This window comes from Glossina fuscipes, unplaced genomic scaffold (genome assembly GCF_014805625.2).
Source record: "Glossina fuscipes isolate IAEA_lab_2018 unplaced genomic scaffold, Yale_Gfus_2 1, whole genome shotgun sequence".
NCBI classification, from domain to species: domain Eukaryota; kingdom Metazoa; phylum Arthropoda; class Insecta; order Diptera; family Glossinidae; genus Glossina; species Glossina fuscipes.
In genome coordinates this window covers 2,231,937-2,256,777 of record NW_023998415.1, presented here as the reverse complement: position 1 = coordinate 2,256,777, position 24,841 = coordinate 2,231,937, and the positions used below count along the sequence as shown (strand labels likewise).

Genomic DNA, 24,841 nt, shown 5'->3' with positions numbered 1-24,841 from the left:
TCACTTTCAATATCGATCTGCATGCAACGACTTGCAATATTTTTGCCAAATTTAAAGTCGATGGGCTTGCTTTTGCGGCCAGGAGAATGTTTGTAACAGGCGGATAGAAGGACATGATTAAATCGATTTACAGTTTAACGCTGATCGAACACATGGCACATGACACATTTATAGGCTTCTAAGGCCTACGGTTGGGATTTGAAAAAATTAGTATATCCCTCATCCTTTGGTGATAGGCATAGAAAACGTTTCTTCAGAAATTTTTCCAAAAATAAATGAATCTATGGAAATTAAAGCTTGAATAACGTTATCGATTGTATTTAATTCAAATCCGCCTGAGTGGCCGAGTAGGCAAGAGACTCGACTAGCAAATCAATAGTCGTGGGTTCAAACCTCAAGTGCGGTAGAGTTTTTAATAAAAGCCGAAAGCCTTAGATATGCTGGTGATTTTAAGACTTTAGTCTTAGAATTTATTCTCTGGCTAAATTTATAATAATAATAATAATTTAATTCATATATGTATATATATATTTTATTATTAAGTACATCGAATTGTCTACCAACAAAGCAGGAAGCATCTGCTGTATTTAAATTGAGGTAGAGTTAAATCTTTTTTTGTGCGTTTTTTTTTTATAGGCTTGCTATTATATACGACTTATTTTATTTATGCGATTTTTCTTTTTATATGGTATATGCATATGTATAGGGATAGAGAGCAATGGAAAGAATAAGCCAGACTATGATGAATCCTATCGAACTAAGTGCATTTTGAAAATGTCTCCCATGTGTGCTTCTAATTATTTATATTGCTTGAGAGCATTATCTCGCCACTTTGTTAAGCTTTGATATATTTTGACGAGCTATCAATTTTATGCTATCCCTCTCCACCGCATAAAAGAGATTTCCTTTAATATGTTGTAAAAATCACATTTTAAGCTATTTATGAAGTTTCTGAATATATTTTTTGTTCGCCTTTGTTCTTCCGGCTGTCCCTACCTGCCGCCCAACAACAGGCTTACCTTAAGGGTTGAAGACATCACATGTTATCGCCGAATTTTTCTCTCGATCTGAGTTTTTTATGTTATTACCTTGATAGAAAGTGTGTAACAATGGGCGAACTATGGATATTGCTTTGAATATTTTTCTCTTTTCTTTTTCTTAAATAAACTTAAATTCTATTAAGTCTAATCAAAATTCCTTTTGAGGCTATTTTCGGCAGAATTTTTTACCGTTATCAATTATCCAGAGGACCGTATGTAAGTAGCTGTCATACTTATGGATGCCATTTTCGATATTAAATAGATTATTTCGGGTAATTAAATATCGAACGTTACACGGAGATTGACACCGCCTTTCAAATCATATCGCTTAACGATTAAAAGCCATTTTGCAATACAAGTGTAGAGGATTTTTTTCACACTTCATTAACTTATTTTAAGTGTTTTGTATAATTTCTCATTAATATTGATCGAGGAACCTTGCATTGATAAGTAATAAAGATTACTATCAAGCTCTTTAGTAGTGAAAAGCTTTTAAATGTTGTCCCTGTTGATTATTGTTTTTATTAAAAAAAAAAAACAAAAACAAAAAAAATCAATTTTCACTCATTTTTCTAGACTTTCACTCAAAAGGCAAAACGATTTATATGTTATGAAAATAAGAAGGAGAGAGAAAAAGAAAACTAAGCAATACAAAAACAAAACCGATAAAACTAATGAACAAAGCATAGGACAGAAAATACTTCCGTGTATATAGACGGCAAACAATAAAATAAGAAAGAAAATAATAATAATAATAATAATAATAATGTAATATAAGTAATGCAGAGACTAATGTTTGTTCGTATTGTTATAAAGGCAAAAACAAGAAATTATTCCCATACACACGTCGAAGATTACAGCACATACCCACACATTTAAACAAAAAAAAAAAAAAAAAAATAAATAAAAAAAAAATAAATAAAAAAAAAATAAATAAATAAAAAACAAACAAACACAATCATACATACCGATATTACAGCCCGAATATTCAGAAACTATCATCGGCGCACAACTGCTCTCTGCATTATTTTAGTCGCGCACAGACACAGATGCGAACTAACTACGCTCTCATAAACTAACGTCATGTAAATTTTTGAAGATTTGAGTTAAGCAAAGCTTTTTAAAGCCATCACGCAAGCGGGGAGATAGTGTTACTGTTGAAACAAAGTAAAAAACAAAAAAAATAAAAAAAAGAAAGAAAGAAAGAAAGAAAGAAAAGAAATGTGCGCCACTTATTATACAGCAATAAATAAATAAATGAGCATGAGTGAGTGAGTAAATGAGCGTTAACGGAAAAATGATAAAAGGAGAGTGTTTTTGACTCTTTTTTTTTTTTTTTTTTTGAAATTAAATAAAAAATTTTTGTGTGTAACTATTTTATCGAAAATTTTCTTTTTTATTTTTTTACAAAAGTTAAGTTGTTTTCAGTTAGCCAAGCTGTAAAGCAGGCAGGCAGTCGTGGTACTATAGGCGATTTTGCTAAGTAGTTAACCAACAGGCCAGCTAGCAGACAACAGTATTAAGTGTTTCCCAGTTAACAGCGGACGTTCACTTTTAATTTGTTTGTTAACGTTACCGGTGATCATAACGGACTTTCTGCTGTGAATCTTCTTAAATAAAAAAATAAATAAATAATTAAAAATGAAAAAATAGCAATAATAATAATTAATTAAATTATTTTAATGGTACAAAGCAAAATGTTATACTAAATTCGAAATTGATAAATAATAATTAAATAAAAAAAAAAAGAAAAGAAATGCTCTCATCTGTTTAAAATGATTAAAAAAAATATTTTTAACATTTTTCAAAGATTTTAAATACTAAAATTTAACTTATAATTATTTTTATGATAAAAAAGGAATTATCCTATAAGTTTGAGTTCAAAAAATGAAAATCCAATATAAGCAAAGTTTTTCAATGAAGATATTTTCTTAGAAAAAAGAAAAACATATTTAAGTTTCAAGTCCTGTGGCCAAGCTATTCCGCATCTTTGAAAGAATTAATTTCCATATTTTCAATTGAAAACATTTATGTATAGAACTAAGCCCGCTTCCACTGTTGCTATCGAAGTAACTGCAATTAAATCTGTTACAAAAAGCTTTTAATGTCTATTTTCTGATTACACTCCAACAAGTGTTCTAAGTGTTTAGTGTTTATCAACCGACAAATGCTCTTCTTGATCAGCTGGGCAGTGTTTGTCAAAAGCTTTAAAAGCTTTATATTATAATTGCGCATGTTACAGTACAAGTGCATTTAATATTGTCGCTATTGTCATCATCGTCATCATCATCATCATCATCATCATCATCAGCAGCAGCAGCAGCAACAGGAGTAGCAACAACATAATCATAAGAACAACGAATGTTCCGAGTGCAGAATTTATAGCGTAACGTTAATAAATCAAAGAACAAATGCTAGCGAAGTATTTTTCAATTGGTATATAATTTTACAAATTCTTTATCAATGAGAATGGAATATCAATTACCACCGCAGGCTTTGCAGTTGGCCTCGGTTGGTGGAGGAACAGCAATAAATGTTAATAATACTAATGGTTTAATGCAGCTAACATCGCCTGCCACTCAAAATAATCAATTATCAATTATGCAAACGCAACAACAACAACAGCAACAACAAATTGTCTCACAACAACATCAACAACATCAACAACAACAGCAACAGCAGCAGCAGCAGCAACACCTATTAACCAATCATTTAAGCGGAAGCGGTCAGACTTTACCGCCTTTAAGTTCTTTGCCTTTACAAGTCGTACATAATTTACCGCATTTGCTGACAGGGAGCTTAACAAACGCCCACAATAATAGCAACAGCAGTAGCCATAGCAACAACAACAATAATAATAATAGCAACAGTAGCAGCAATAATCTTAATATATTACAAAATAATTTACAATTATCATCGACCAATCATAATGGCAACTCTAGCAATCTTAGCCTTCATCTTAACCTCAACACCAGCAATAACAATAACGGCAACACTTTATCTGTTACAAATATTAATCATAATCATCATGCAACCGCCAATCAATTGTTACGCAATACGATGCAATCGGTGGTCGCTAATTCGCAATTGCAACAGACCATTAATAATTTGGGCAATAATCTGGCAACTCTACCACCCAGTAGTCAACTTTTACATCATCATTTACAACACTTGGCGAGTGTGAACGCAAATGCTGCCGCTGCTGCTGCTGCTGTAGCTGTAGTCTCGAATAATAATAATCCCAACAATAATCACAACAGTAGCAATAACACTAATAACAGTAACAGTAATAGTTCTTCGCCTCTTAACGCGAATTTATTATCAACCGGAGCAAGTAGCAATGGCAACAACAATGCAAATCAAAATTTATCCATACACTTAAATGATAATTTAATAGCTCATAATTTGGTTAACGGTTTAGTGGGTGTTTTACAAAACGCCAACAACAACAGCAACAATAATGATAACAACAATAATAATAATAATAATAATAATTCTACCAACATTGAAGACAACAATCGTTGGACACAATTTCAAGTACAACAACTATGGAAACAACATGCTTCCTATTTGAATGGTGAGTTCATCGTAAAACTAAAAATCTTCAATAATTCACCACCGAAAATATCAAGAATAGAAAATTTTGAACGATGCTACTAACAATAATCTTATTTTTATGCAAATTGATCTTAAATTCAAGTAATTACAACAGCATCGCCGATATTAAATTGAAATATTTAAAATTGCTATAAAAATAATTAAAATATTTATTAATATGAAATTTTTCTCAAAAGAAAAAAAAAAAAAAAAATGTAGTAAAATAATCGTTGACTTTTATTTCTCCCTTCTAAGCAAACGACGTTCGAACGACACTCTAAACAAGTTATCGCAAGAGCCATTTAAAGTTAAGCTAAAGCAAATAAAAACTCAATTGAACCATAAGGATAAGGATATATAAATTCTTAGTCAATATAAAATTTCTTAGCCAATTACATAGTGTTGTGCTTTTGGATATCTTTAAACGCTGCTTTAATATAATATAGACAATTGAAATTTAAATTATATCTTTCTTACGAATTTACATAAATCAAATGCAAAAAATTCATAATTGCATTTTGCCGGTCATAGTGTAAACATTAAACTTTTCAAGCATTCATCTATAAACTAAAAATAAAACATAGAGTCAGGTAAACACGCATTTTATTAGGCAAAAAATCACGAGTAAGTTATCAACACCACTACTCAGACCAATTGGAGTTAATCTAGGGATGATGATGAGTAAAAACCCTATAATGGACAACGACCCACCATTAAATACTTCAACCAGTTTGACTGTCCAAAGTAAAGCTTTATATGGAAAGTGCTCGAAAACGTGATTAAATCCGAACCATTTTCAGTAGCGTTTGCCCTTGGAACAAAAGACGTGAAAATATCTGAAAAATTGCTAACTTACTGTCTGACAGAGCTGACAGAGTCCGACAAGCTTAGATCGATTCAAAAAGTGATTCTGAATCGGTCGGTATAATGAAAGTTGGATCTACCTCAAGACTTTCTGGGTATTGCATACATCGTCACAACCTTAATATACCTTTGTACTCTTACAATTGTGTAGAAAATTTGAATACTTAATGGATTGCATCTTTTTTTTCCCAAAAAATTTGTTAAACCATTGCCAATTCTTTAAAATGATCAGAAGTGGCCGTCAGAGATTGCGTAAGAAGTCTATCTCTCTGCCTGTCTTGTCTGTCTCTCCATCGAATTTTCGATCTATTTTTTAAAAGGTCAAACATGTTCCTTTCGCCTTTCTCAGCATAAAGTTAATTTCATGTTCAAAATTCTGAAGAATCGAACAATTCAAAATTTCGATTTACGAATTACACTATCTCTTCATGACGATATGTTGAGTCGTTTCTCGTTTATGTTATGCTACGCACATTATTAATAAGCACCGTGCTATGTCCTACAAAACCTTTTTATTTATTTATTTTTAGCATCATATACATAATTTAAACTTAGATTATTTTATCGAAACCGAGTCTTAAGGTGCAAAATTCTATAATGAAAATTTTATTACGAAATCTTCTTTTAAATTTCAATTCAAGTTTTTATAAAAAAGAAATGGATATAAAATTGACGGTTATGATGAAATACAAAAATTAAAAAAAAAAAATATGTTTTAGAAAAATAATAATTAAATTACTGCATAATTATTATAAGCAGTTGCATACATATTCGATTTTTTGGAATCATACTATATTGACATGATGTTATCTAAGGGGCGACTGTGCTGCAATCTTCCATGCTGCAATGTTATCATGGCTGCTGTTGCTCTCTGCCTATATTATGTTAAGCTTTGGATATGTTATTCATATGTTATACCAATAGCTTAGGTGTATGGTGTGAGCAGTGCTATCACAATACGCTATGTTACACTCATGCCATAAGATACTTATGTTTATTCGAAATGTTATATATATTATCTCGTAATCTCATAATCTGGCATATATATATATATATATATATATATGCGTGTATCATGCATTCTGGCGTTCCTTGCTTATAGTTCTTTACAATAGACTATTAATTTAGGCTTTTGATTTATTTTCAAAGCAATTAATTTTATCTTTTCAAAAGCTATTAAAGAATTATGTTAAATCAAACAATGTTAAGTTATGATGACAACTCGAGTGTAATTGTATGCTTTATTACACAGTTAAGCTCAAAGGAAAAGATTTATATTTTGGCAGTTTTATGATGATAAACAAAACATTATCTAGTTAATAATAAAATGTGAATAAGTTTTTTTCTTCTTTTTTTTTCTTTTTTAATTAAGGGCATTAAAGTTTTTATAAACCAGGTGAAGATTATAAGCTGCTGAAAGCGAATCTTTTAATAATATTACCCGCAATTCAAGCTATTTTGTCTAAGACGACTTACTTATAAGTGCACCATGAGACGAATTTAATTATCTTTGACTTTGAACTTGAACTTTACCATGCTTGTGATAGCAGTTTAGGTTGCCGCGTGGTCGAGCAGATAAGAATCGCCACTAGTGACACGATGTTTGCGAGATAAAATCTCGGTGCGGTGTTTGTGACCATACTTGGTCACAATATTTGTCGATTCCCATCCCTTAATCCCTTTCTCGCCAAATCTTTCAGACCTTCGCTGTGTTACACATATAGGGAGCATTGCCTAGATGATTGGTCATGTAAAATGAAAAAGATAAAAATAAGTAATTATCGGCGCCATTTATCAATAATCTTTAGTTTATTACATCGTCTTCTTTGCAATTTCATAAAAGGCAGTAATCGCAAAACTTTGCTGAGTACTGAAAAACCTCCAAACGAGATGATCCGATAATACATTCTTTTAATGAAATCTAAATTTAAATAAATTGAAACACATTTTGATGATAATTCTACTTTTGAAAATTGCTAATCACAATAATTCGATTTCAATAGCAATTCTATTTCATGTAGCTTTTAACAAAGTTAACATACTTTCTAAAAATTGTGCTTATTAAATAAACTGATCTCTTTAAACTGAAAAGTAAATGTTGAGAATAAGTTATCAACACATGTTGGAAAATATTAACTAAAAGTAAACAAAAACTATAAGTATTAAACTAAAAGTACAATAACCTCAAAACTGAAGTGAAAAACAAAAAGTACAAAATAAAATATATATATTATATGAAAAAGGAAAATTAGATTTATTAGTTGAAAATTGCCGTAGAAATGTAAAAGTTTTCCTCAAACCTCAATTACCTTTCAAAAAAGTGTCATTTCTAATGACACGAAACACAAGGAAGTATGTTAAACATTTTGCTTTGTCTTGTTTTTTTTTTTGCGTTGTTTTTTTTTTGGTTTTCTGCCGTTGTTCAATCAAATAAACCTTCATTTTCCAAAGTCAAAGTCAAATCAAATAATAGCTTTAGCGCGGCTTAAATTGATTTATTGAGGTAAAGAAAACTAAAGATTTAAGTGAGAGCGCACTTAGTCAAGCTAACGTGGCGTATACGTTACACAAGCTTCTTAATATGATTGAAATAACACGGAAAAATCGAAAGGCAGGTTACGTTGAATAAAAGAAAAAAAAAAAAAAAAAATACAATGAAATAAATAGATTTCCTTTACGCTATTAATGCGATATCGGAAGATCTCAAGCGAACGATAGAGCTACGTATGTAGTATAGCAATTATTTAGTGTTTGTCTTAATAGATATCAATTTAAAAAATCACCTTCACCGTGACTCTGTAACAAATTCAATGAAATGACACTTGAGAAGTATTTAGAGCGGTGCCACATAAGTGTTTTCAAATAATAATGAAAAGAAAGAAAAAAAAGGAAAAATGAAAAAAGAAGGGTTTAGCTATAATTTAGCCAACATTTCTGAAATGTCAGACAATTAGCAAGTAAAAGAAGAAAAATTTACATAGACCCATACGAGCACACACACACACACACACACACACACACACACACACACACACACACACATACACACACATACATACAACTAGATATACGATATATATATATATGTATATATATATATATATATGCCGAGTTTATCCAGAAATCAACTTTCGTTTCGTTGCTGAATATGAATTTCATTCAAGCTGAGCCAGTTTTAAATGATCCGTTATTGTAATTTCTTAAGTTTTTTTTTGCATTTTCTTCGGAAATATTTTGTTGTATTGCTGTTATTTTTCTTTTGCTTTTATTATTTAATGGGAAATTGACATTTGTAACTTCTTGTCTTGATAATGCTCGGAAACGAACATCATATCTGTCCCCGCCATGTATTTGTGTAAACAGCTCATTTCACATGTGTATGTGTATGCCTGTATTTTATTGTTAACTTTTTAATTTTTTAACAAACTACCAAACATTTCTTGTCGTGTTATTTATTTTGTCTTCTCTTTTTATTTTTTCGGCAACACGATTTAACTTTAATTGAACGTAACCTACCTAAACTAAAAAAATGTAAATACTTTCATTCACTTAAGCGGTTTTTAACTTTCAGTAGCTCTACCTGCCCTTATGCATATATACTGTTAACATTTGCTGTTAGACTCCTCCGCATTTTTTTACGAACTTGAATTCTATTTTAAAGTGTGATTTAAACACAAACTCAACGTTTGTATGAAAAAAAAAAAAAAAAAAAAACGAAAAACAAATCACCATAAATTTGTTTGTTTATTTGTTTGTCTGCTTTCATTAAGAAAGACGTACATACAAGCGTAATATTCCGCAAACCACGACCAACAAATACAAATTGACAGTAATATTTTAAGCTTCACTATTCCTTAACATAATGATAATAATAATGATGATGATCACGATGATGATGATAATGATAATGATAATGATGATGATAGCGATCATCGTGCTTAAACGTTACAACAAGCAACAGAAAAAGCAACATCAGCACTTATTAGCTTTGAAGACGTAATATTTATTAAACGTATTATTGCCGCCACAGCAAAGCATTGTTGTTGTTATTATTGTTTTTACTGTTTTATATACAATGTTTGTTACATTTGCCGGTTAAATCTCTTTATTCAACCAACCTTCCTCAAGCAAGCATCAGTTCCCTGATGATATTTGCTGGTTGTGTGTTCAAGCTTTACTTATGTTGTTGTCTAAAGTAAGCTTTACTTTTGCTCACTTGTTTATAAAGTTTAAACTTTCACTTTTTTCGGCAGTTTTTTCTTCTTTCTTTTATCTTAACATTATAATATATATATATATATATATATATATATTTTTTTTTTTTTTTGCTTCTTGAAGGGCAGGCGACCAAACGATGAGAGCAGAGTTTACTTAAAAAAATGAATACTTAAATATATATATTTTTTTTAATTTAACTATTTTAAGAAATACTTTTTCCTTTTTTCGATCATTCCCCTCTCCTAGAAACTTTAAAGTAATCATGATTATTCCAAGGCGCTGGAAAGCAAACTGCTTGCATACGAAGACTTCATAATTACCTATAAATAAATGAAAAGTTCCGGAATAGAGAAATTCGCAGATATTCGAAACAAATGTATACATTTTGTCTTGCATAGTTTGTCGGCTTGTGATACCAAATTTACTGAAATTTTTCGATGGCAATTTTCTGTCAATTATTTCATTGCTTTATGTAGGCATGTTTACCGCAATATCGAACTATGCCGCCAGGATATATTCGTCAAATTTCAATTGTTTGGCTAAGCTTCTTCTGCTGTGACAAATTCAATAGAGCACGAAGTGCACTTTAGACAAACAGGGCTGCTTTGACTTAATCAAAAATATCTATATATGTAGATATGGTTATTTTCATGCCTTTATTTTTGTGCTATCATTGCCATATTAATATTGAGAAAAAAAAAAAAGGAAAAATCTCGCGTTCTTGATAGCAATTCCTTAAATATATTCAAAGACGCCTTATAGATTGAGTATAATTTTTTTTTTTTTTTTTTTTTTACATAATTTTTCTTTTGTTGATGTGTTAGGACATTTCTACAATTATTCATGTAAGTATATTTTCGTTACATAAAAGAAGAAATTATTAACCAATAAACTGGACACACGTACCGTGGCTGTAAGAGAAACAAAGTGTAAAAAATGTGTTATAATTGAAAATAATTTGTTTGGAATGTGCGGTAAGACGAACAAAAATCAAAAAAAAAAAAAAAAAAAAAAAAAAACCAAATGAAATAAAAGAAATAAAAGTGTATGTTTAGCTAATTAAACGCACTTACATTATAATTAACCCAATTTTCTACTTTAGTGAAAGAAGAAAAAAAAAAAGTGAATATAATAAATAAATACATAAATAATGAAAATAGAAACAAAAACTAAGGCAATGTAATCATATCGTTATTATATATTTAAGTAAAAATAGTCGACTGAACTAATTGAAAAAAAAAAAATAAATAAATAACAACGCAATAAGGAAATGACCAACTTTATGCACAAAAATGGTAAAAAGGCAAAAAACCGAAATACCACAAACTTTTAATGGCAAGTAAATGAAAAAAAAAGAAAATAATAATAATAAAATCAAAATATCATCAATGCACGAGAGACATATGAATAGCTACTAAAACGCCACACAAGCTGCTATAAAAGAAAAAAAAAAGTAGAAAATAAAATCAGAAAACTGGATTAGGAGTGTTTTCGAAAATAATATTGAATTATGATGACGCGGATGAAAGCGTTACCGTAGTCCTTGATTGACTAACTCCCTAATAGCAGCGGGGGGGGGGGGGAACTTATGAACAATTTCTTTCCTTCTATTATTATTATTATTCCTATTATTTATGCCCTACACCACGTGAGTATGTTAACATTGTGCGGATATATGCAACAGCCAGAAGCACTTGAGATCGACCCATATTTTGTTATGTCGATCGATTCAGATTTGCTGAGCAAAGCAAAACTTTGTCTGCCTGTCCGTCCATCTATACGCTTTGCTTGTTTTTGCTCAACCTACCGATCGCATCTATTGAGATATTTTAAAGGAATTGTTGTTTTCGCTCGAGGACGAACGCTATTGATAGTGTTACATTGCAGTGTCTTCACTTGTTATTACCATTTTTATTATATTAATTATTTATTATGCCTTTCTTTCTAAAGCTGCAAGATTACTTATAACCATATATACAAAATTATATAGTTCAAAATTCGTCTGATTGGCCGAGACGGCAAATAATCGCGGCTAACAAATCCAATGGTCGTTGGTTTAAATGTCAAGTGCGCTGGAGTTTTTAATGAAGCCGGTAGTCTTTTATGCCACTAGTGCTTTTAAGAATTTATTCAATATATATTCAACAATAATCGCTTAAATAATTCAGAACATATACATAAAACTTACACATAATCTTTTATTTGCGTTCTATGAATCGCCTTAAAATTTGACATGTCCATAGTGTTGTGGCCAAGTAGACATGTGTTTGCGAATTTTTGGATTTAGTTCTTGCCTGTAGACGATATTATTGTAGGCATTGCTTCTATTATTGTAACATGCCCTTGCCGCTTCATTTATTCATTTACTTTTTCCGAAAATTTTTTGCGCTCTGCTTTCATCGTACATCCATACATCGTATACATCAATAAGATGCACATTTTTTCCTCTTTTGTCGATCATCATAATATCTAGCCTAGTATGAACTATGAACTCATCAGTTGGAATCGTTTTATTCCAGCGAATTGTGAAGATTTTGTTATCTATCACGTATCGCTGGGTTATATTTGCACTTCTCCAGAAAAACTAAAGGAAGTATTTTTCTGTCTGCCTGTATATGCTTTGTTTGCGAAATACATGGATTCTGATGTGATATGTTTTATAGTTTCTCCTGCATTTGCGCCATCGAATTTTTTATCATCGCTTCTTAATAATTTCTTGTGCATATTACTTGATTTTGTACAGCAATTAGGAATACCATATGTGGGTGTTTGTGTTTTTAGGCCTTAGCCATTCATTGATTAATAATTTTTTCGTTATTGCTTATTATTATTATCATTACGATTGTTTTATACAGCGGTGTGAGCATTCTCTCTCCATTCGCTTCTCGCAAATCCTCTCCATTTTGGTAATTGAATGCGTAGATTCATATTGAGACCTATCCGAAAGTTTATGCGCGTTTCCTTCCATTAGTACGTTATTTCTTGTTGTAAACCGATTACTATGCAAATCTGTCAGTGCAAATTATCAGCCGACATTTCCTTCTTCATGATCTACCATTAATAGAATATGTGATGATTGTGGATAGAATAATCATAAATAAATTAAGAAAATATTTTCCTGAAATACATTTCTATCATATTCGTCACTCGGTGAAGTTCCGGAATAAAGATTTGCCGAAAAACCGTATAATTTCCATTTGTTTTCTAAACTAAGGCCTCAAAATGCAAATTTTTGGTTTCGTCAAAAATTTTCAAAACAATTTCGAAAATCAAACTAAATCGAAAGGAAGTGTTTGCCACGAACTACTATATAACCACAACACATCACATCACAAATTTATTTTTTTACTTTTAAGCCTGAGTGCATATATATACATTAGATCTAACTTTAAGACCTACCTATACGGTCTCACCAAATCCAAATAAATATATTAGCTAAAATGTATATACGATACATAAAATATGCACGTATCGACATGCCATCGTGTATACAGATAAAATGTTAAGTGAATGATTTTTCTCTATATCGAATATAATATATTTGTTGTTGGGAATATATCTGACTCAGATTCCCGCCTTAAAAGTGAAGAAAACTTTTCCGAATTTTTTCCGTTGGCGTATTCTTTTCGCTTACAGGTCTCGAATATATGCTACATTGGCCCATAATTATTGTTTTTTAATTGAAGTTTTTAAATTCTGAATGACTTTCACACATCATTGTAAATAATCAGTGCAATTTGCTAGAAAATTAGGTCAGTTTGCTCTAAAGCTCTAAATGCATGTATTTATATATATATATATATATATATATATATATATATTTATGTGTTATTTCTGCGTGCGCAAAGTGTGAAAAGTGAAACTTGTAGATCGATGAAACATCCATCCGCATTTTAACACTTCTATAACGCATATGAGAAATAAAATGATAAAGAATCGCATCTCATCCTTTATGGCATATATTAAAATTTTATAACAATTTTTTATTTAAGATGTTATAATATGCGGTAGCATGTTAAATGTACCTTACATATACCACGTAAATCTCCGTCCGTTAGCTCGTCTCACTGTTGACGATTTCGATGGTCCTATAAAGAGAAGTAAATAAAAACTTGAAAAAAAAAAAAAAACAACTTACACTTTCACTGATTTGTTGTTTAGTCATTGTTCACACACATTTACTGCCAGTATATACCTCCATATATAAATATATATATATATATGTATATATTTTTTTATATTTATATATTTACATTTGTTTGTGTTTACATTCAAACAACCTGTTGCTGGTCAGATAGTTGAGTATTACAAATGTTTGTATGCTGCATACGTCTACAGCATATATACGTGCTCATCGGTTCATACTTTGGTATATTCATGTGTGTGTGTGCATTCACGTATCTATAAAACTCGTGTATGTATGAATGTGTTTTAGTTACTGAGCTTATGTGAGCTCGATACGAAAAACAACAAAAATTATTATAGATACAATAATTTGCACGTTTCGTTGCACTTCTTGGCGATTGCGCAACTTTTGTGAGACCGCTTTCTGTTTACTTGTTTACTTGCCTGGCTTTTGTCCGCTTTTTTGTTTTTTCATCTCTCTCCCTCTCTTCATTTTCTTTGGTATTTGCTCTACATGTTAATTATGTGCATTTATATGTATAACACCACTCTTTACTTGAATAACTATAGAAGCAATAACAATAGCGACAATAGTAATAATAATAATAATAATAATAATAATAATAATAATAATAGCGATCATCGTCGTTATTTTGGAGCAATAATGAGGTTTGCACACTCTTTTTTCTTATATGGCAGTGACACAAACTTACTTGCACATGGTCAGCACCGCATTTCGATTAGAAATTAGTTTTCTTCTCGGCTTTTTTCTTTTCATAATATTTTGTTTTGTTTTGTTTTCGACACGTATTTGTGCTATTATGTAAATTCGCTGATTAGGGTTAAAGAAGAAAATTCATGCTAGCGATGAGTTTTGAAGTTGGCTACACGGTACCACTGATATGCAGAGTAACGGTCTGGATATGCGTGTCCTAATGAGCGCTAGCCTATCAGTAAAAGCAAAAGTTGGTGTGCGTGACATTATTTGAATTCTGAAACTCGAAATGTCAATCGCTAGCGCAATTAGGAAAATGTCTATTCATTCAATTCAGTGTTTATAATATAAAGAATTTATCATTTCTTACTCCACTACTATGAGTCCAAGCTTAAGTTTGATAAATGTAAGTTTGACTTTGCTTTATTATTACCATAATTACGATTAAGCATAATTTGACGTCTCTGCGTTTTTAAATGGAAGAATTAGCTTTGGTATTAAGTTGCTCACGTTTAACTATACAAATTATGCAAAGTCCATTAAAATTAAAATCTTTTAAAAATTGAAATGAAATACGCAAACCTGATAATGGCGTTCTCTGTTAGCAAAGTTACAAACCAAAGGTAGCCGTTTTTTATCAACTACGAAGTACGAAAATAGGCGTAATCTTGCAGTAGCTTGTCAGATGCATGCAAATCAGTAGGTCAAGCATTGGTGCAATTGCATATCGGATAGTGCGACCTAATTTTTGCTCGAAAAATAATATATGAAAACTATTTCCTTAAAAATTCCGGATACTTATGGCACAAAGAATATATGCATCTATCAATCCGATTGCAAAGTAATAGATCAGGAAGCACGACCCAATCATTGTTCTGCTTCATATCTTAGTGACATGCGTAGCTTTTCATATTGCAAGCAATTAAATTTTTTCCGCATCTCTTTGATGCCATACAAAGTATTCTTATAATTTTTTAATTTTTTTTCTCTTAAGCAAAAAATAAATATTTTGCAAATGTATATCATACATATATATATATATATATTTTTTTTTATTATAACCAATTACTCAGGGGATGCCGCTTATTCGTGTAACGCGGTGGCGGTTAGAAAGAAGTGAGAGAGAAAGAGAAAGGTAGACATAAATAGCGAACTGGTGACCACAGCCTAATGGATGTCAGCCCAGTTGATAGGTGTTATGCCTTTAACGAATGGGCACTCCCTAAAGTTGCGAATGCTGTAAGTGTAAGAGGTTGTGTAAGACTAGTGCAACTTGTATATAAGCATTGCTGATACATAAATATATCCACATAAGTAAATTGTTTATCTACCAGCGGTATAAGTACGCGTGTAAACCTAACGTAACTATCTTCACAGATACTACACAATACAAAATTGAAAACTACAAAAAAAAAAAAAAACACAAGTAATCTCGATTCTTAGTAGAAAATTTTCACCATTTGTCTCTTCGGCACTTTTTAATCCGTACCCTAATCGCTGATTCGTTAAAATCAATGCTGTACAATTTTTTTTCTTTTCAATTAATATTCAAAAATCCTTGCCGTCGTTTAAGACGACAATAGATCGGCTGATATATGATTTTATTTACTAGAAATTAATCGGTCTTGAATGTGTTGCTAGTAAAGTACACATGTTTACTTTACTAATCGACTTTTTGCCGGTCTTGTTTGGTATTATATATATATATATATACATAACAGTTATGAAAGTATTCGACCCTAGCTGTATAGCCGCTCATAACTGTTTTGCAAAAGAATTTCGTAAATGTATTTTTATAATCTACACCATTTCTGGTATAAAAGTATATTAACTATGTGCGGATGTCTGCAACACCCAGGAGGATAGATTGACATAGGTGAATTCAGACTGACTTTCTGAATCGATTTAAGCTTATTGGTCTGTCTGCCGCTCCTGCTAGAGGTCACAATTTTTGATATAATTTAATGAAATTTATAACACTTACATGTTTTGGCTCAAACACAAACGCTGTTGAAAATTGTTTAGATTGGACAACATTTTCGACTGCTTCCCATGTAAAATTTTATCTTGAAAACCCGTTATATGAGTAACTATATGGTGGTTATTTAACGATGGACCGTGACCCACTGGTGTTTCTACTTGTTTACAGTAACGACTTAAAAATGAAATCCTATTATCACTTAATTTTAATCAACACCATCAACTATAACGGCATTTCTGGTTAAGAGGTTTTTACATTTGATATGAAAGCATTTAAGAGGAAAACATAATCAATTGTATGAGAAAAAAATGGTAAATTATAAGATTTTTCCCACATTAACTTACCGACAAATGAACAAAACAACTACAATAGAGCCAATAGTAATTTAATCTAGCTATACTCCTGCGGTCTATAAATCGGCAAATACGGAATAATTGTAAGAAAAAAAAGAAAAAAAAATTATTCAGCTTATAATTCCTAATAATTTTCGTGCATAATTGCTTGTATATGGAAACTAAACCAAAAAAAAAAAAAAAAAATTATGTATATATATATATATATAAATGCATCGACTTCATAATACTTTTATAAAAATTACTGTAACACGGTAACAACTACAACAATAACTAAATAAATAATAATGTTAAAGAAAAAAAGCAAAAAAAAAAAAAGAGGAAAAACAATGGAAAGTGTTACACTTTCTGCACTATGCTGAGACATTAAACATTTATACAAGCATAAAGTGAGTGACATATATATATATATATATATATATATATATATATATAGATATATACATACCAAGCATAATACAACGGCAACAACAATCACGAACACTATCGTAGCTACACCATACACAATAATATAGAGTTTTACGCCTCAATGCATTTGCAGTTGATGAGGAAAAGAAATAAAAAGAAAAAAAAAAAAAAAACAGAAAAAATGTTAAATTGCGCTAACAAATGCATATGTGTATGTACGTTGTTGCTGTTATGATGGCGTAATCAATGCGCTTACGCGAATTGCATAACATTGAGAAAGAAGAGAAATTTCTTAGCGAGAGTTTAAAGAGTAAGAAGAATGTGTACATAAAAGGCAGTAACATATCAAGCCGCCAAAAAGAGAAATGTTACGCATACGTTGTGTTTGCCAAATGTGTGAACAGTATGCATATGTATGTGTATATATGCATGTGTGTGTGTGTGGTGTGTGAATACTTACCAGTGTATGGTTAGCAACCATTTCACTGCCTTGACTGATTAACTGACTGAGCAACGATACATATTACTACTCGTGTATGCATGTGTACGTATATATGTGCTTTTGTATTCACTTTGCCTTGATATTAAACGAGGCTAAATCAGCTCACGTTTTAATCCACTAACGTAACAAAAGTAGTACATGTGCGCATGTGCTTTGCTATTTTTGTTAGCATGCAATTGTTAAACATAATTATTATGCGCGCAAAAATTTTTTTTTTCTTTTTATATTTAATAACGAGGCAAAAGAGGTATATTGGATTTATCATTCCAATTGAAATGTGCAGAAAACTGAATGATAGACGCAATAAAATAGTAATTGCTTTATCGGAACAACATTCTTGTTCGATATAATACAATGTAATCACTCTCTCTCTCTCTCTCTCTCTCTTTTATTTCTTATTAGTATCCGCTTGGAATTACACGAACAATAACAGGGAAGAACTGTAACTGTGCGCTCTGTACCACTTATTTAATTTTTGAGATTGTTATGATCTGTTCCCAATAAGTAAAAACGCTCAACACACGGTTTATAGTATAAACTAAAACCTATTGCAACTATACTCTTGACGCTTATAAATGTTCTGTTCAAAGACGATACCGATTCCGAGTTGAGAAGTCTGCAAGTTATCTTGATAAGCATAGCTTTTCTCAGAGTCAAACGTCTTCGTTAGCACAATTTTACTATGCTTTGGCATGTCTCAATCAATCCGCATTAAACAACTGACTTCCTTCTCTCTCTCTCTCTCTCTCTCTCTCTTTCTCTCTCTGATCTTTCCTTGCCTGCCTAATGAGGATGTCTACGAAAGTAATTATGTACCGTTATGCCCTCAAAACTCAACTTTTACCCTACTATCTTATCTTACGGCATTGATTAGAAAAAGCATTCTTATGCCATTACTTTCCTTCTAACATATGGTTGCTGGATTGCAATTATCATCTCTATAGATAAGATATAATTTAGTCTCCACCGCACTGGAGACTAAATACGCGATTTTTATCCACACGACCGTTCACGCAGAATTTCCACAAATTTGCTTATCAAATTTTTTTTTTTTTTACTTTTCTTCTCGACAGTAGAACATAAATGAATAATCGAAGGCCAGCATGTGTGAAATTTCTTAAAATAGATATGTGAAAATGCTCTTTGTAGGAAGCCGGAATTTTGTATGTTTTGAAAACATTTTGCACAAACTCCGCTCCCTGCAAGGGATAGTGCAAATCTGTATAAAGTTGAGTGAGACTTCATTTTGGAGATTTTCTTTCTCTGTCCCTCAAGGCCTTTCTTGTTTATTAATAAATACATTTTGAAGTTTAAACTAAATAAATATTAGTTTCCTCATTGTATTTGTAATATATTTTTGTAAAATGAGGGTAAAATTCTGAATAAAGTTGACTATGACTTCGTCAAACCATTCGTTTGCGCGCCATCCGATATTGGAAAACCTCAGATAATCTAGTGAAATTTCAATTTAATTGAAGGAATAAAGCGTTCAAAACAGTAAAATTCATCCACAAACACGGCTACAATTTTTGAAAACCAAGAAGAGAAAACAATATGAAAACATTATAGTTGGCCTTAGCCCGCCATTAGATACCCTACACCACCCCGTAGTTATTCATGTTATCACTTTTCAAAACAAGGCGAAGGAAGAAACCGTTTGCAGTAGCGTTCGTCCTTGAGCCAAAACACTTTAGGATATTAAATTTTGTCATAGTATCTCAAAAAGGAATTCTGACACACAAAAGTAAAGATGGACAGTATAGAGGTATAATAAAAGGTGGGTGTGTCTCAAATCCTTCTGGGTGCTGCATACATCCGCTTAAACTTGATATAGCCTTATACCACAAACGGTGTAGCGGTGTGAAAATCCACACACAGCCTTACGTAAATTCAGACAGTAAATCACAGTCTTACCGCAATTGGCATTGGATTGATGCAAGGGTGGAGCTGCTTTGTCTAAAAAGAAACGTTTCATTCACATCAGAGGTAAACTTATGCTCTTGTCATAGTACATCTGACCTAACATTGTCATCTTAAGCTTACTACGATTTTCGGTACCAACCTAGTCTTGCTCGGTATTCTGTAACTAAATGTTTAGAAAATGGGCAAATATTTTATTAATCGTATCTACAGTATATTTTCATTACATTTTAATATGGAGTTTTATGATAATCGAGGAAGAATTTTTTGCCCCCCTTTTTTTTGCCTTCCTAATGCTTCATAGAGATTTCGTTTAATTACAATGAAAAACAATAATGATAATAATAAAATCAAATAGAATTCTCTTCCGATTTTTATAGTCATCACCGTTATCCTAAAAAAAAAAAAACAAAAAAAAATAGGAGAACTTAATGTTTATGTTCTGGAATATGGAGTGGACGCGGCTGATTTTTTTTTATTTTCACAATAAAAGTTTATGGCGCATGGGCGTTTGGGGGTTGTTGTCCGTTGTCCGTTGTCCGTTGTCCGTTGAAAAGTCGAAGCCTCTTTTACAAATGTCTAGACGATATTTTCCTTTTCGTAAACGGGACAATGTTTATCACACATTTGGGCATACGGACAGATGAACAGACGACGAGACGGACATTCTTGGGTGCATTTCAAATGTAAAGCTGGCCAAAAATATATATAATTTATGGCGTTTTTGATGCTTGTGCTACAGCGTCGCCCATACCTTCAAAATTTTGTACACCTAGCTGTTATAGTTTATGAGTAATGATCAGAAAAACAATTTTTATTCCCTTTGAAAAACAGAGGTGATCTCACTTTACGTAGTACTGTAGACGTATGCTGTAACCGATTTGCCCCATTTTTAATACCAACACACGAACAAGAGCATCCAATATTTCTGACAAATCTGAATTCGACAGCTTCATTTGTTCGGCCAGAAGCATATTTACAACAGACATTACACGGCCCGGCATGCTTTCGTCATGATTACATATACTTTGTCGACTTTCAGAAGCTTTCTTCTAGGATGGATATAAAAATGACGACCTAACGACGTAATCCTTTAATGAGTTTAAATTAAATTAGCATTCATTTTAAGTGCTTTTTTTTTTTTGTTTTTGTTAGCTTGACCACGATTTTTGAAAATTAATCACCGAAACTAAGCATATATGTAAATAATAAAAAAGAAATAAATTTTTTTTCCTTACATCTGGTATACATACCATGAACAAGTGAAAGTTTAATTCCGTGTATGCTTTTTTTTTTTTTTGTTTCTTGTTTATGTGTTAAAATTTAAATTTTATGGTTCGCTATGGTTCAGTAAAATCAAAACTAATAATAAAAATTTAATTATGATAAAAATCTTTTTAAAAATTTTCAATAAGAAAGGAAAAAAAAAATAAATAACAAACTGAAGCTTTTGTCTCCAAATCTTTTACTACATTTACTACTAAAGTGAAATACATTTAGAAAATATATGCGTAAAAGCAAAAAAAAAAAAAAAAAAACAAACAAGAAAAAATTAACAAAACAAAAACCACATTTTCACTGTATTTAATATTTATAAGTAACAGTTACAGACTCATACGTGGGTAAGAGCGCGACGCAATCTTTAATGTTAAGGTAGTCCCCGTTGACCATATCGTGCTTTGTATGTAGGTTTACAGTTGTGCGTATGTTTGATTATGTTAATAAGCGATACCTTTAGAATTGAGCTTGTATTGAATATATACATATATATGTATATATATACATAGTTACGCATATGTGCGCGTGCAATGAAAGTGAAATTTTATTTTCAACAAAAATCTCGAAAAGCTAAAAATAGAATTCAATGCTTTTTAAATTTACAAAAAAAATAACAAAAAACAAAAAAAGGAAGAGAAACAGAAAAAGGAAATGAAAAAAAAAAAAAAACATTAAAACCAGTTTTGCTAGAAACTGTATTGTTTTTTCCTCTTTTGATGTGAAATGCGATTTCAACATAACACTTTTCGAACTGTATGTAAAGTCTTACGAATCGATTCCGTTAAAAATTTAGGAAAGCAATGCTATGCAATTAATTCTATATTAATTAATCAATCGTCAGTTCAAATTAATCCATAGCAATATGAAAATGTCTACAAGAAATTGCTCCAGAAGTCGCAAAATTTCTTAATTGGTATTCATTTTTCGATATCTGCTTATGTGAATCAAACTGATGGCGTAAGAAGTAAACTCCTTTCCACCCTTAACATATTGTTAGACTTCTTTTATGTCTAACGCTCTATTGCAACTTAATGGATTCTTTACTTTTACTTTTCACTTTACAGTATTTATCACTGTGTACATGTAATGCTAGCATAGTTCGGCAAGTTCGGCAACATGTGATTATTGTGGAAATTATAAAACTAAAAATGCTAAGAGTGCTTTTCCGCTTTTCGAAAAGAAGACTTTTGTGTTAAATACTTTTCCCTCCTTTTTCTCTGCTTGTTATGCAGCACACGTCCACAGATATTAACCATTGTCTACAACTCGCTAAATTAATGATAGAAGTTTTTCCACTTGATAGTTAACAGGACTGAAGAATTACATACTTAAGGCAGTTATAACCATTAAAGTCATTAAAGCTGTGTATACACACGAACACAAACACCAAAAGACATTATTTTCCTAGCGATGATAGTAATTCTCTAGTTGGGCCGCCAAAGAATGCTTAAAAGAATGATTATGATATTTTTTATAAGCTTCAATGTTTTTCAATCTACAGGTAAAATGCTCAAAATACTTTCAACAATGTTTTTGCGGTTGGTTTTTGCGTTCTTCATAATTCTGCTGCCTTCACACATGCCAAAGACATCCCATTCGTTGTTTACTTTGCTAAAGACCGAATTCGATAAGAGAAATGCCCAAATCCCGAGGGAGAACTTTTCAATGAAGTGAAAGGATCGGCAACTGTTGGTATTACGAACAACTTTCTTTCGCTTGCACAGCTTCAATATTCTTGTGTTTTCTTAATTAAGTTGGCAGCACATTTGCTAGCTTCAAATACAATTTGCCGTAAAATTTTCTGAAAAATCGAACATGATCGTGTTGAAAAATCATCTAAAAGCTTATTCTCTTAACTTATTGGAATATTTTGTCGCCTTTTCCGTTTAATGATTGACTAAATTTCCCCCAACGTTCGCCAGGCAAAAGAACAAGCGCCCGTCCCATTCCATTCCATATAAAAAAGATGAGCGAGCTTACCTAGGCTGTCCACATTCGTCTTTGCCATCGATATTGATTGAATTTTATCGGCGATTATCTGCGCTTTTAGTTTGCAATCTTCCAATCAAGCGGTTACTGATTCTTCTCTTTGAAATGTTAAATTGTTCATACATCATGTTTAATGCATTTCAACGTCTTTCGAATTCAGTCCGTATAGCATTTAACTTCTTTTCTTCAGAATTATTCTCATTTCTCTTTAAATTTTATAAAAAAGGTTTACTTGCTCAACAACTAGACACTGTGCAAATTTCTATCGGACTTGATGCCGCCTTCTTCGTGAAACGTCTCTACACATTCGTTGTTCTTTAGGTGCAATGCACGACTATTAAGGCACCGTTACTAACGTTTACATGCTTTCCACAATGTCCGTCTATAGAGTTTCCTAGCAGTAATAGATGATTTTTAGCCGCATATTCCTTTGAATTACTCAAAATATCATCAAAATATCATTTCATTTGAATCCACATAATGCTTGGATATACCGCGACAGACTTAATGTTTACACAAAAATGAAATTGTTTATCCTTTGGCATGATCATATACATTATATACATTGTATAGCATGAAGACGCAGCATCTTGCCATAGATTAATCATAAAATCGTCTAACACAATATGTTAGTTTGTAATATGATTTCTAAAAGTCTTTGAAAACTTAATTACAAAAACAATATCTTCATTGCCTGTGCTTTTGCACTCACTTGACAGAGGCAAATTAAAATACTTTTAGTGCTACGCTTATCTCTCGCTTAATACTATAATGGGGCGAATGGGGTATTTTAAAAAATTTGACCGATTTTTAAATCCTAATAGAATGTAGACATAACGTAGACAATGAAAAGTAGCCTCATAAAAGAAAGAATTGCGAATAAAATGTTAAAATAAGAAGAGTAAAGCGAAAGCGGATTGAAAAAAATAGACATTCACTGTCCGCGCTGACAATCATAAATACACTTACCGATCGATTAAAGCTGTTCATGTAGCTCTCCTTGTAGGCGACTTTATTACGTTTTCGATATTTTGCATTCCGAATCTTCTTCTTTAAAGTTGTAAAACATTGATGACCTATTTTATGGCAGAAAGAAAAATTTTGCTTTTGTTTTTGCGTCTGCTTTCTTTACATTCGAATTATTTTGGTGGTGATGATCAATGAATTGTATGTCATTGTTAACGTGCCAAAAAGAAAAAGAAGAAAAAGAAAATAAAAGGCATAATTACTATACATGTATGAAGTTAAAAAGTGAACTCGTTCTCTACGTTGTACTGCCTTGTGGTCAGTAGCAACAGCAACAACAGCAATTGTAACAACATCGTCATCACCATCACCTTATCGTCATTTCTTAACGACTAGTGAAAGTGTTTCATGCTGCTCACGTTCAAAAAATTGATACGTACGATATGTATGTTAATATATTCTTGAAGAAAAAAAAATCGAAAATAAAAAAAAAAAAAAAACCAAAACAAAAAAATGATTCACATGTATATATACTAATTTTCGTGTAAGCGTGTGTGTGTGTGTGTGTTTGTATATATGTATAATCTGTAGCTTTTGTTATGTATTTTTTTCGTAAAAATGTTTCACGGTTTTTTGTTACTGTTACGATCTTTCCCTAATCACATCTTTCCTCTCACTCTTTTTTTAGTTGCATAAATTTCTATTTTTCTTTGCTTTATTTCGGTACGAAACCTTCAAATCTTTTTTTTTTTTTTTTTTTTTTTTTTTTTCTACAAATTTATATTTTAACCGTTTTTTTAAACATTTTATTTCTTCTTCTTTTCTTTCTCTTATGTTTTCCAGGCAGGAAATCACCATTTTTGGGGTTCATTTGCAAAACAAACG

The 24,841-nt window shown here is 31.4% G+C and overlaps 1 protein-coding gene across 1 annotated transcript in view; it reads left to right on the top strand.

Moving 5' to 3' along the window:
* Positions 1-2,821: 2,821 nt before the first annotated feature.
* Positions 2,822-24,841, top strand: part of LOC119632118 (putative uncharacterized protein DDB_G0286901) — a gene marked incomplete at its 3' end in the record, with an annotated part of 49,287 nt that continues 27,267 nt past the window's right edge. Inside the window, exons 1-2 of the mRNA XM_038024882.1 lie at positions 2,822-4,617; positions 24,800-24,841. Of these exons, the coding sequence (XP_037880810.1) occupies positions 3,504-4,617; positions 24,800-24,841 (1,156 nt within the window). The remainder of the gene's footprint in view (positions 4,618-24,799) is intronic.